This window comes from Cicer arietinum, chromosome 3 (assembly GCF_000331145.2).
Source record: "Cicer arietinum cultivar CDC Frontier isolate Library 1 chromosome 3, Cicar.CDCFrontier_v2.0, whole genome shotgun sequence".
NCBI lineage: Eukaryota > Viridiplantae > Streptophyta > Magnoliopsida > Fabales > Fabaceae > Cicer > Cicer arietinum.
The window spans coordinates 52066334-52080515 of record NC_021162.2 but is presented as its reverse complement, the minus strand read 5'-3'; the positions used below and the strand labels follow the sequence as shown (position 1 = coordinate 52080515).

The following is a 14182-nucleotide window of genomic DNA, read 5'->3' as shown; positions in this document are numbered from 1 at the left end:
CAGGTTCACTAGCCACACAGCTTGGCATGCACATAACAAAGCTGCGATATACTCCGCCTCGCAGGAAGAGAGAGCAAGCACCGACTCCTTTTTAGAACACCAAGAGATTGGTGCCCCTCCGAACATAAAGACATAACCGGCCGTTGATTTCTGATCGTCCTTATCTCCGCACCAATTGGAGTCGGTGTATCTGAGTAATTAGCAAATTTTGCCCATGTCATTTGCAGGAAATAAAATTCCACAGCCAAAAGTACCTTTCACATATCTAAGTATCCTCTTAACCGCTGCCAAGTGTGATACCTTCGGCCTCTCCATGAACCTACTTGCAATACCGACACTAAACGCTAAATCTGGCCGCGTATTGCACAAGTAACACAATGATCCTATCAATCTCCGGTATTGAGTAGGATCCACATCTTGCTCATCTTCACTCTTGGACAGCTGTAAACGTGCCCCGACTGGTGTTGTGGCAGCATTGCAATGCTCCATATCACACCTCTTCAAGATCTCCATTGCATACCTTTTTTGATGCATGAGCAGCCCCAACTTTGTCTTTTGGAATTTTATGCCTAAAAGGTATTTCATTGTGCCAAGATCAGTCATTTCAAACTCTCTCATAAGCTCTTCTTTGAACTTTGAAATGTAACTTTCACAGCTGCATGTAATCAATAAATCGTCCACATAAAGACAAAGTATGATTACTCATTCGCTTGCATCCGACTTCACATAAACACCATGTTCGGATACGCACTTCTTGAGACCAATGTCTATAAGAAAACCATCTATGCGTGTGTTCCAAGCTCTTGGAGCTTGTTTCAAACCATAGAGTGCCTTCCTTAACTTTTAGACCCTTGCCTCTTGATTTTGAATCACAAAACCAGATGGCTGTCCAACATAGACCTCCTCATCAAGTGGACCATTCAAAAATGCCGATTTGACATCCATTTGATATAACGGCCAGCCGTTGTTATTAGCTATCGCAACAACTAACCGGATGGTTTCATGCCTTGCTACCGGTGCGAACACCTCATCAAAATCTATCCATTCCTTTTGCAAAAATCCCTTTGCAACTAGTTGAGCTTTATGCTTGATTATTTCACCTTTCGGATTCGCTTTCACTTTGTAGACCCATTTCACAGCAATAGTCTTTTTACCTTTCGATAAATCAACAAACATCCATGTATTGTTCTTTTCAATTGATTCCAGCTCTTCCTTCATAGCCCACATCCACTTTGGATCGCTTTATGCCTCATCCGTATTCATCGTTTCGGATTCGACCATTAGAGTGAAGTGAATAAGATCACCCTCATTGTTGATCTCGCTATCTCGGAATAATCCACAATCACGGAGTCTTTGAGGCAATCCTCTTTGCCTTGTTGGTCGTCTACTTGATTCACCTGTTTCGATTCCGAAAGGTTGCTGTACAGCACCTTCAGCAGGCTGAAAATTCCAATTTTCTTGCAGAAAATCGATTTCCCCTGGAGGTAAATCGATTTCCACCTCACCCAAAACAGTTCCAGCAGCTCCAAGATGTTGATTTTCGTGGCAGAAATCGATTTCCCGAACTGATATGGCAGTTTTTCTGCTGTCAAACTGTCGTATCTCATCCATGATCACATCTCGACTAATTACGATCTTCTTGCTACTCACATCAAACAACTTGTAGCCTCCGGTAGGATGATATCCGACAAGCAACATCATTTCACTCTTGTCATCAAGCTTCTTTCGAAGCTGTCCCAGAATATGTCGAAATGCTACCAAACCGAAAACGCACAAATGACTCAAATTCGGTTTGAATCCGGACCATACTGTTGAGACAAACTCTATATTTTAAGTTTTGATGAAAATAAACAAAGGTTAATTAAGAATGTTAACTATGATTCTAAATGTTATGTTAATTTAACTTGTGCTTTTGAGTGAATTTAATTAAGAGCAGAATCAAGCAAATCAAGAAAAGACAACAACAAGATCATTCTGCATCATAACAGAGAATGATCTTCAGCTTCAACAAATTATCCATCACAGCATATTGGTCAAATCTTTTCTATCCCTGTGATAAAAAGTCCACTCTGGAAATCATTCATATCTAATCAGTACATGGCAAGGAACAAGTAGGAATCATCCAGACTCAAAAAGGTTATTTGATCGCAAAGATCAAAGGACTCAAAGACAGACAAAAATCATGAAGATCTGCATACTCCAAAATTCAAATGTCAAGAAAGTTTGATCAATCTGGGCATATGACAAGACAATAACAAAGGAAATCCAGAATGTTTAAAACGGGAACTCCAGAATGATTATTGAACCTCAAGAAAGTTCAAACTGATAAACCAAGAACGTTAATCATTCTCCGTTTTTCTGCACAGAGACAACAACTCTGTTTCTCTTTGTTTTGATCTACAATTCTTCTCCAACCTTCTCTAGCTACACTCAAGACTCAAGGCAGATAATGTACCATCCAAGATCAATGAAGAAACGTCAAAGAAAGGACTGAGATGCTTTAAATGCTAAACCATTAAAAGTCAAAAAGCTATTTTCAAAGAAGGATTATTTTTATTCTAAATATAATGGTTCAGTCAAAAAGCAAAGTCTCTCCAACAGCTCTTGTACCTTCATTCAAGTACATCTAATGCCTATAAATAGAAGGCCAATACCCAGGATCAAATAAGAAATTCAAGCGCTAAGTAATCAACAATATACAATCACAGTTAAACTTGAAATTGTGCAAAACAGAGACAACATCATTTTCTGTAATTCGCGAAACAGCCACTGCCGCACATTCACATATCAGCTGCGAAATTATCATTAGATACTCTGTAAAGAATCTATTCTCAAACAAGAGTTGAGCAATATCAGATTCTGTCAAATTCAATCATTTGTAAAAACTCAAACTATAAGAGTTTCTTTATAGTTTGTTTAAGATTGCTTCCTATCAAGGTTAGATAGGTGTTATGATTGCTTTATGGGTGGAAAGTAATTAAGAAAGAAATAGATCAAGGTTGATTTATTCTAGGTGTTGTAAGATTAAGAAGGTTCTTCATTTTAAACACTTAGTGGAAAATCTCACAGTGTGAGGACTGGACGTAACCCACGTTGGGTGAACCAGGATAAATCTGTGTGTGGTATTCTCCTTCCTTTCTCCTTCTTTATTATACTGCATTAATCATTTAAGATAAAATAGAAACTGATTTTCTGCTAATTAAAGAACGTTCTCTGTTTTATAACATAAACCAAGAACGTTCTCCGTTTTCTGTTGTCACAACCAAGGTCAATCTTGAGTTATTTTCTTAAGTTTTAACAGGAATTTTTAAAAAGGCATATTTACAATTCAAACCCCCCTTTCTTGTAAATCGACATTGTTACTTCAATTGGCATCAGAGCTCGGTCTCTAAAAAGTTCAAAAACACCTAACAAGTGTTAGAGAAAAGATCTAGAAGAATGTCGAAAGCAAAATACATTGTTGAAGGAGGATCCTCAAACCGACCTCCATTCTTTGATGGATCAGACTATTATTTTTGGAAAAACAAAATGCAGTTGTTCTTAAAATCTCAAGACACAGGAATGTGGCGCATCATTACAGATGGAGATTTCACACCAAGGGTTGATCAAGATGACTCGAATTCTGCTCTAAAAAAGGAAGCAAATTGGACAACAGAAGATAAAGCTAAGGTACTTCTAAACTCTAAAGCTCAATTATTCTTATCATGTGCTTTAAGCAGGGAAGAAAGTGAAAGGGTAGATGAATGCACAACTGCAAAAGAAGTCTGGGATACATTGCATATACCCTCATCATCACAATACTTCCTAAATTCACTCGAAGTAAATTCGCCTCCGCCATCGGTTTTGAGAATTTTGAGTTTGTGACCGCTTTGCCGCTCAACCATGGATTTAAATCGTTTGAACACCTCAAACACCTCATCATTCCTCTTTATGAGATAAATCCACAGCTTCCTACTAAAATCATCGATAAATGGGACAAAGTATCGATTACCTCCATACGAACTGACTTGCATCGGTCCGCACACATCGGAATACACCACCTCAAGATGATGTTTGGTCCTATGACCTGCATCTTTGCTGAAACTATTCTTGTGTTGCTTCCCTTGTACACACTCTTCACATATCTCAGCTGGAACATTGATACTAGGCAGTCCGGTCACCATCTCATACTTTTGCAACGCGTCGAGATCTCGAAAATTCAAGTGTCCAAGACGATAGTGCCACAACCATTCATCACGACTTGCCGCTGTAGCTAAGCACCTATGCTCCATGATTTCCAACTCAATCTTGAAAGTCCTATTGGCAGCCATAGGAGCCTTAAGGAAAAACACTGTTTTGGTCCAAAACGCGCAAAACCTTGTTTTCCATCCGAATCATGTAATTCCTCTCAAGCCATTGGCCAATACTCAAGAGATTACACTTGATTCCTGGAATGTACAACACATCTTTGATCAAGGAATGAACACCATCCCTTCTCATGATCAAAACATCACCAACACCGTCGGCCGCTAATGTTGTATCATCCGCAAATTTCACTCTACATCGCGTGGCTTGATTGATCTTCACGAACCAATCCTTTCTTCCTGTCATATGTGTTGAACAGCCTGAGTCCAAGTACCACTCATTTCTCCCTTGGACTCCATCTCGAACTGTTACCATTGCGCTTTTCTCCGAATGCGTTTTTGCAGATTTTTCTGCACTGCAATAGTTGCTGTCCAGCAACTTCCTCTTGTCACAGTTGCTGTCCAACACCTCTTTAATGGATGAAAATTAACTTAATAATAACAAATATATGAATCGACAATGTCTTTGTAAAATATACATTTCTCTTGACATTTATGCTTGGGTTCCTCCCATAGACCATCAAAGTAACGTTCATGGCAAATTTTTCAACAATCCCGGTTCATCTAATTTTGGTAGTATTGTGTGCAATAGAATACTTGGTTTTATAGGCTTTATTGGAATTGCTACTACTAGCTGAGCTCCATGTCATTTTCAATCATTTATGCTTAGCAACGGTTTAATCAAATATTTCACTCTCTTGTTACGTACGTGTCATAAGTAGTGATGCCGTGGAAAAAGGTGCATGCATGAGACACCATAGACTTCATCCATAAACGTGGTCCAAACATATATAAACCATCATTGTGGCATGTACCACATCAAATATTTCATTGTCAAATCTTAAAAAAGTTTCAAAAATTAATTTGATTACGTCGTAGTTTCTGTATATAATTTGCAGTGATGATTTACAAACACGTGTGTTTCAGAAATGATACGTGTATGTTGTTTAACAGAGGAATTGTTCTCAAAAGCTTTTATTCCAATGATGCACATGACAAGTCATTCAAATACATGTAGATGTATTAATTACTCCCTCAAGTCTCATACAGTGTGACTAATCAGAAAATTTTAATATTATTTTAATTATTATTTTTAATTAATATACATATATTATTTTAAAAATATAATTTTATTTTACATTTATGATAAAAATAGTGAGGAACATACTAACAATTGAAGAGAATAATTTGTCAAATAATTATTGTTTTTTTTTATATTAATTTTTAATATACATATCTATAAAATGAATAAAAATATTATTCATTATAAAATAGAGAAAGTAATATTCAAATATATATATATTCACCATTCAAATAAATGAATTAGTAACACAAAATCATTAAATAAATAATTAAAGTTTTATTTTTGAAAGAAGAGTTAAATCTTGTCCTTCTTTAATTAACTTGTGTGGGCATGAAAGCAGCTAGGTTCGGATGAGTAAAGACTTAACTTGAATAAGCTAGTCTGTCCTGTTTCAGAAAAGTCGATGGTTTATTGTGTTTGCAATTTATGAAGGTTAATGAACACATATCAATAATCCTTGAATATATGCGATTGATCCGATATAATTTAGTTTTGTATTGAATTGAAGTTCTCCATGTATTTTAAATTAATATATGTTGCGTATAAAAATGACGTGTATATATATATATATATATATATATATATTAGGATAATATTCCTATGGATGTAACAATATAAACGAGTATTAAATTATACATCTGCTTAATTTACACAAACAAATGCATATTAATTAAATTCTATTAAAAATATTATATAACACTGTTGAATCGGAATAAATTCAAAAGATTACATTGAACTAAAAGCAACTAAACAAGTTAATTGACACCATATCTTCATGCAAAATCTCTAATAATTTCATTCTCAATTGTGCATTCATTTAAACAAAAATACGTTCAAGTGTGAGTAATTAATCTCATATTGATTATGAATAAGTTAAATGTATGATATATAATATGTGATTCGTATACATTTTGGATAGAAAAATGGTATCAAAATTTCTAGTAATCTTATAACATTTAAATTATTGTTGTCTTCGTACTCTTGAACTTCTTAACACATATAATGCATAAAATATAAACAAAATGACGTATTCTCTTTAGAATAAAATATAAACAAAAATAATATCTGAAAAATTAATGTATTTGATTTTAATTTTAAATTAGATATTTTAATTTTTTTTAATACCATTTTTGTTTACATTCCCTCTAATCACAAATATAAAGAAAAGTGAAAATACAATTCGCTTAAATTTTAGAAAAAAATACATTTTTAACATTGTTTATATTTGTTATCGGCCGAAGTATTCATTATGGATGAAGTAATATATTAAAATATAGATATAACATGGATTTTTATTTTGAAAGACAAAAACGAAAATATATAATAGAAATGAGTATATAAATGATACTCATTAAACAAGAAAATAAAAGCCAAAAAATACAACAGAAACCAAACTAGCAAGCAAAAGAAAGAGCCACAGAGAAAGGAGGGGAGATAATCCAAGTATGAAGCCTTAGAAAAAAAAAGATACACATATAAAGAGTAGTTGCCACAAACCACACAAAATCCACTATCGAAGTAAACACAAGAAGGAATGTGATGCTTATTCATAATCCTAAATATTAACCTATAGGATCATGCACCATATTAAGGTGGATTAAAATCATGGAACATTCACTCGTGGCATTGGTTTATTCCAAAAGACAACACTTTACATTTTTTTTTAAAGAAGCACATCAGAGATACATTAGTATAAGTTTGTTTCTATGTCAAATGAAACTCTATTAATACGAAGATCCACATATTTTCTTGTTTGATTTTGTTATAGTTCTATGTGTGGGTCATGGCTGGTTATTTTAAGAGCAAATTCAATAGGTATTAGGATGTAGCTCTTATAACACCGAGCTATAAATTGAGAATCATTATCGGAACATGTGTATCATAGGTTTTTGAAGTGATGCAATGTCTGAAAAAAATAATGTTCAAAGTTATCAAAATACTTTTGACTTGGAATCAAATTTACTTTTAAGAAATAATGTGGTTAGTGGTTAGTACGACATATCCAAGTGTCCAAGTGTTGTTGTCATTGTTGATTACATGTATTTCAGAGTTACTTATGACTTAAAGGTATTGTAGAATTTTCTGAAAGATAAAGATGTTAGAAATTAAACCAAAAGCTAAGTGAATAGCTTTGGTTGTAAGTGAAATTAACTAGGCTAAGTGAATAGATTATCCTTTGTGATAAGTCGCTTCAATATGTATATTTTGTTTACGTCATTATATGCTATTATTGATGATAAAATGAGATTCATGATAATAATGATATATTTAATGATTATGTATCTATGTGTGTGTTAATTATATTGATGCTTATATGTTATGTGAGTTATAGTTGAATTGTTGTTGAATTTTTGTGTTTAATTGATTAATTCAATTCGATAACCAATTAGGATAGGATGATTGAACTGTTAATTAATTATACTCGCGTAGGTAATTGATTAGGATCAGTAACATAAATGTCATAATTGTATGCTAATGGAGTTGAATATTTGACACTACGCCAAAAATGATATTTTATAGCGCGCCTTTTATAGCGCTTATTAAATATAAGCGCTGTTGTATGATATTTTAAAAATAACGGAGAATACAACAACGCTTGTCAAAAAAGCGCTGTAAAAGGCTTGCGCTTTCACATAATAAATGATCTATTAGAGCGCTTTTTGGAAAAACGCTGTAAAAGACTTTTAAAAAATAAAATAAGGAGGTCTTTTACAGCGCTTTTGAACAAGCGCTTTAAAAGGCTTCTAAAAAAGCCCTGTAATAGACTTTTAAAAAATAAAATAAGGAGGTCTTTTACAGCGCTCTTTATAAAAGCGCTGTAATAGGCTTTAAAAACATAAAATAAGGAAGTCTTTTACAACGCTATTTAAAAAAGCGTTGTAATAGGCTTTAAAAAAAAATAAAATAAGAAGGTCTTTTACAGCGCTCTTTAAAAAAAGCGCTGTAATAGGCTTTTAAAAAATAAAATAAGGAGACCTTTTACAGCGCTCTTTAAAAAAACGCTGTAATAGGCTTTAAAAAAATAAAATAAGGTGGTCTTTTACAGCGCTCTTTAAAAAAGCGCTGTAATAGGCTTTAAAAAATAAAATAAGGTGGTCTTTTACAACACTCTTTAAAAAAGCGCTGTAATAGGCTTTAAAAAAAAATAAAATAAGGTGGTCTTTTACAGCACTCTTTAAAAAAGCGCTGTAAAAGACATCCTTATTTTATTTTTTAAAAGCCTATTACAGCGCTTTTTTAAAGAGCGTTGTAAAAGACCTCCTTATTTTTTTTTAAAGAACGTTGTAATAGGATTTTATATATAACATTAAACCCTTTAGTTTCCTCTTCATTACATAAACTTCACTACGCTTCAGTGTCCTTCTCATTGGGAACCCTACTGTCCCTACGACCCATATTGTTAACGATCTTCATTGCAAACCATCTTCGTATTTGTTACTATCCCTACGAACATTATTACGTACTATTTTCATTGCGAACCTTACTCTGTCCTACGAACCATTCGTATTTCTGCGCATTCTCGCTGTTCCTTCTTAAACGAAACCGTAATTCTACGAACCCTACATATTTCTTCGCACTCTTCTGGTATTGTATTCATTTATTCATTTATTTCTTACATATATATATATAATGTGTTTGTTAATACTAATAATCACATTTATTTGATAGTGCTTTACAAGTTTTCCGAGCTCAAATGGGTGTTACAGTGTCGAAGCAAAAGTCAAATAAATCACATGGATTCCAATAAAGGTTTGAAATATATGCCTTTAAAATTTCATTAACAATCAATACACAAATATTTATTGACTTATATGTTTTATTTTATAGTGCCCTAGTCAAACTAACAACATAGACTGCGGATCCTATATATTGCGATTCATGAAGGAGATTGTTGATATAATCCCAGAAAGATATCTAACTGAAATAAAGGAATGCACCTATTACAACGCTTTTTTTTAAAAAGCGCTGTAAAACTAGTACAACAAACAACGCGCTTTTAGATGAGATTTACAACGCTTTTTTATTTTAAAGAGCGTTGTTGTATCATTGTTAATACCGGTATCAATTAGGAACAAATAGCGTAGTAGAAACTGAATAGTGGATTAGGATCAATGAACCCTAATCTCTTTGTATTATTGATTGAATAGAAGAATTACAAGGAATTGTAGAGAAAGAAGGAAAACAGATAGATGGGGAGAAAACAATAATCTCTAACTGATGCTCAGAATCAGTTACTCCTACTCCACTGTTTCCAAAAAACAACCCCTATTCCTCTCCTATTTATTCTATTCCCAACTAACTATTATTCACTAGTTAGTTATTTTCATTAAGTGCCAGGCTGGCGCCTCACATACACTTTAGTAATAGGTGGTCTACGGTCTTTCTTAGCTCTATCAATACTACCCCCCAAAAGAATGACCTTGTCCTCAAGGGGAAACCGAGGAAAATAGTGCTGCAATTGTGTAGCAAGTTCCCACGAATTATCACATGCTGGTAACTGATCCCACTGGACCAAGACCTCCAAATTCCCATCCTTATCCTCCCTATATTGCAAAATATCAGTTGGCTCCACTTGTAATTCAAATTCCTCAGAAAGAATTGGTGGTAATGGCTGTTGTTGGTGACCCTGCTTCAAAGCTTTCTTTAGCAAAGATACATGGAAAACTAGATGAACTCTAGCAGATTCTGGAAGTTCTAAGCGATATGCAACTGGACCAATCCTCTCAAGGATTTGATAAGGACCATAGAATTTAGCAGAGAGTTTCATGATAGGTCTATGAGCCAAAGACTTCAGCTTATAAGGCTGAAGTTTTAAAAATACCTAATCCCCTACTTCATATTCAACTTGTCTTCTATGTTTGTTGGCCTGTGTTTTCATAACATCTTGAGCTTTCAACAAATTCTGTTGTAACTCTTGTAAAATCAAATCCCGTGACATCAACAGCTGGTTAACTGCGTCTATCTTAGAAGTAAAAGTACACCCTTTAATCATTGTCGGGGGATCTCTTCCATACAAAGCCTTGAAAGGGGTCATTCCAGCTGAAATGTTGTAGGTGGTGTTAAACCAAAATTCTGCCCAAGAGAGCCAGTCCACCCAACTTTTTGGTTTAGGTCCAGCAAAGCACCTGAGATAAGTTTCCAAACTCCTATTGACCACCTCAGTCTGGCCATCTGTCTGAGGGTGATACGCAGTGCTGTACTTGAGTGTAGTTCCAGCCAATCTAAACAATTCCTGCCAGAATTGACTCAAAAATATCTGATCCCTGTCTGAAACGATGGATGTAGGAAATCCATGTAAACGAACTACTTCTTTGACAAACAAAGCAGCCACATCCTTTGCATTGAAAGGATGCCCAAGTGGATAAAAATGAGCATATTTTGTGAGTCTGTCCACTACCACAAATATAGTATCCTTGCCCTTAGTTTTAGGCAAACCAGAAATAAAATCCATAGAAATGTCTTGCCACACCTGTGTTGGTATTGGTAATGGCTGTAACAAACCTGCAGGGGCTAATGTGGAATATTTCTGTCTTTGACAGATATCACAAGCCTCTACATACTGCTTTACATAGCTTCTCATACCTTCCCAGTAGAAAAAACTGGAAACTCTCTTGTAGGTTCTGAAAAATCCCGAATGGCCTCCAGTCACACTGTCATGGCATTCAGCTAAAATCAGAGGAATTTTGTTAGAACCCTTTTTCAAAACCAGTCTTCCTTTGTATAACAATCTGCCTGCTTGAAATTGAAAACCAGGATGAGCATTAGGATCACAAGCTAAGTCCTGGATCACCTTCTTCCATTTAGGATCAGTTTCCATTTCTTGAAACCAATCTTCAGCATCAGCCAAATCAATTACAGAGATAACAGTATACATGGTTTTTCTTGACAATGCATCTGCTACTGTATCCGCTTTGCCAGGTTTAAATTGGATCTCAAAATCCAAACATATGAGTTTCACTGCCCACTTGAATTGCTCCTCACTAAACAACCTTTGATCTGTGAGGAATTTCAAACTCCTTTGGTCAGTCTTTATAACAAAATGTCTACCCATGAGGTAGTGTTTCCATTTCTGAACAGCTTGTACCAAAGCCATCAACTCTCTCTCATAAACTGATTTAACTTGAGCTCTGGGGGAAAGACCTTTACTCCAAAAAGCTAAAGGTTTCCCTTCTTGCATCAAGACAGCCCCTAGCCCTTTACTAGATGCATCAGTTTCAACAATAAATGTCTTAGAAAAATCAGGTACTGCTAACAATGGTAGACTAACCATGGCCTGTTTCAGAGTTTGGAATGCTGTAGTGGCTTCCTCATTCCACACAAAATTGTCCTTCTTCAATAATTCAGTCAAGGGCTTGGTGATTCTACCATAATTCTGTACAAATCTCCTATAATAGCCTGTCAGCCCCAAAAATCCTCTTAAACTCTTCAAGTCTTTAGGAACATGCCAAGATTTTACAGCCTCTACCTTTGTCTGGTCGGCTACCACTCCTGCCCCAGAGATAACATGACCCAAATACTATAGGCTTGGCTGAACAAACTACATTTTTTTTTGTTGACCAGTAAGGAATTTCCTCTTAATGCTTCCAGCACTTTCCGCAAATGATCTTCATGTGCAGCCTCATCTCTACTATAAACCAAGATGTCATCAAAGAAAACCAATGCAAATTGTCTCAAAAAAGGTCTTAAAACCTCATTCATTAGAGCTTGGAATGTAGAAGGGGCATTAGTCAAGCCAAAAGGCATCACCACAAACTCATAATGACCTTCATGAGTTCTAAAAGCTGTTTTTTCTGATCTGATGATAACCCGATTTCAAGTCCAATTTAGTGAACACAGTGGCTCCACCAATTTCATCAAAAAGTTCCTTTATAATTGGAATAGGGAATTTGTTAGGTATCGTTATCTTGTTCAATGCTCTATAATCTACACAAAACCTCCACCCCCCATCCTTCTTTTTCACTACTATAATAGGACTTGAATATGGACTAATACTGTGTCTAATTACCCCAGATTCCAGCATCTCTGCTACCAATTTTTCTATCTCTGTTTTCTGATAATGTGGGTACTTGTAAGGCCTCAAATGAGGAATTTAAGCTCCCTCTTTGAGATGGATAGCATGATCATGCTTTCTAAATGGAGGCAACTCTTTTGGGTCTGAACATACCTCATCAAATTCGTCTAGTAAATTAAGAAAATTTTTTGGTAGGGTCTTTTGAGAATCTAATTCCGTCTTGGTTCTTTCACATTGAATTAATAATCCCTCACCTTCTTCTTTTAAAACTTGCATCAGTGCTCCAAAAGGGAGTTCAGTTTTAGTTAAGGCTGGATTTCCAGCTATTCTGATGAACTTTTCTCCTTGTTTCAGAGTTAGTTCCAGCTTTCCAAAATCTGCTTTAATTTCTCCCACCCCTGCTAGCCAATCCAAACCTAACACCATGTCAACCCCCTTGAGTGTGAACAAATAAAAGTCTTGGATTGCTTCTAAGTTCTGCATCTGAAATTTTAACTGTGCACACTTTCCCTTGCATCTTACTTTATGTCCATCTCCTACTTCTACCATGTAAGGAGAGGTTTCCATAATTGTTAAGTGCAGTCTTTCCACCAACTTAGTAGCTATGAAATTGTGGGAAGCCCCACAATCAATTAGGATGACCACTGCTACACCTTCTAACAATCCCTCCACTTTCCAAGATCTAGTCGTAGTGAATCCAGACATGGAACACAATGATAGATGCAAAGATCTAAAAGACTGCAGGGGTTCCTCCACTTCCTCCACTCCTTCTTCCTCCTCTTCTTCCATAATGATCATCTTAAATTGTCTGTTTTTACATCGATGTTCTCTATTATAAGGTTCATCACATCTAAAACATAACCCTTTTTCTCTTTTCTCTCTGACTTCAGCACTGGTTAAATGTTTAAACTCCCCTCCTCTATTTTTAACACTTTCCACACTTTGACTCTGGCCAGTCCCACTCATGGTACTGCTTTTCTGATCTGAACTCAACTTTGATTCTAGGGTTATAGTTTTAGAATAGGGCATGCTACGTGAATTGCCGTTAGTTCTAGAAGCATAACTATAACCATTTTTCATATTGACTAACATGTTCTTTTGTTCAATCAATATAACTTTTTGAATCATTTCTGATAAGGAGTTAAGCTCATACAATTTTACCTCAGCTTGTAGCTCCTGTTTGAGTCCATTCAAGAATATTCCTCTCACAAATTCTTGATCAATGGTTCTCATGGCTCCCACGTATTTTTCAAAATTCTCGACATACTCATCTACGGTGCCTGTTTGTTTCAAGGATAACAATTGCTCAAAAGGATTCTGAACCATTGAAGGTTGGAATCTACGTACCACAGCAATCTTAAAACCTTCCCAATTAGGGTTAGGGTTGCATTTCTCCCACCAATGGTACCAACTCAACGCTTTTCCTTCTTGAGCCATGACTGTAGCTTGCATCTTTTCTTCCTCGGTTACCTCCTTTAACAAAAAGTATCGTTCCAATCTGTGTGTCCATCCAAGAACATCTTCCCCCGCAAAAATTGGAATCTCCAATTTCCGCCATTTCTCCCTACGATGAACTTCTTCACTGCGACCTCCATCACTTCTAGTTCCTTCCTGAAACGGACTACTCTGTTCACGATTCGAGCCAAATTTCATCCACAAATCAGCGATTTGATCCTCATGTTTCTTCGCCAGAGCTTCTGCAAACTCAAGTCGAGTTTTCATCTCTTCACGTTCCTGTTCCCA

The 14182-nt window shown here is 35.5% G+C and overlaps 1 protein-coding gene across 1 annotated transcript; it reads right to left on the bottom strand.

The window, feature by feature from the left end:
• Positions 1-9754: 9754 nt before the first annotated feature.
• Positions 9755-10195, bottom strand: LOC140919809 (uncharacterized). The gene has a single exon (XM_073366457.1). It carries the CDS (start codon positions 10193-10195, stop codon positions 9755-9757), a length of 441 nt encoding a protein of 146 aa, XP_073222558.1.
• Between the last annotated feature and the right edge of the window lie 3987 nt (positions 10196-14182).

Coding starts and splice junctions, on each gene's coding strand:
- LOC140919809 (XM_073366457.1), bottom strand. CDS start 10,195: ATGAAACTCTCTGCTAAATTCTATGGTCCTTATCAAATCCTTGAGAGG.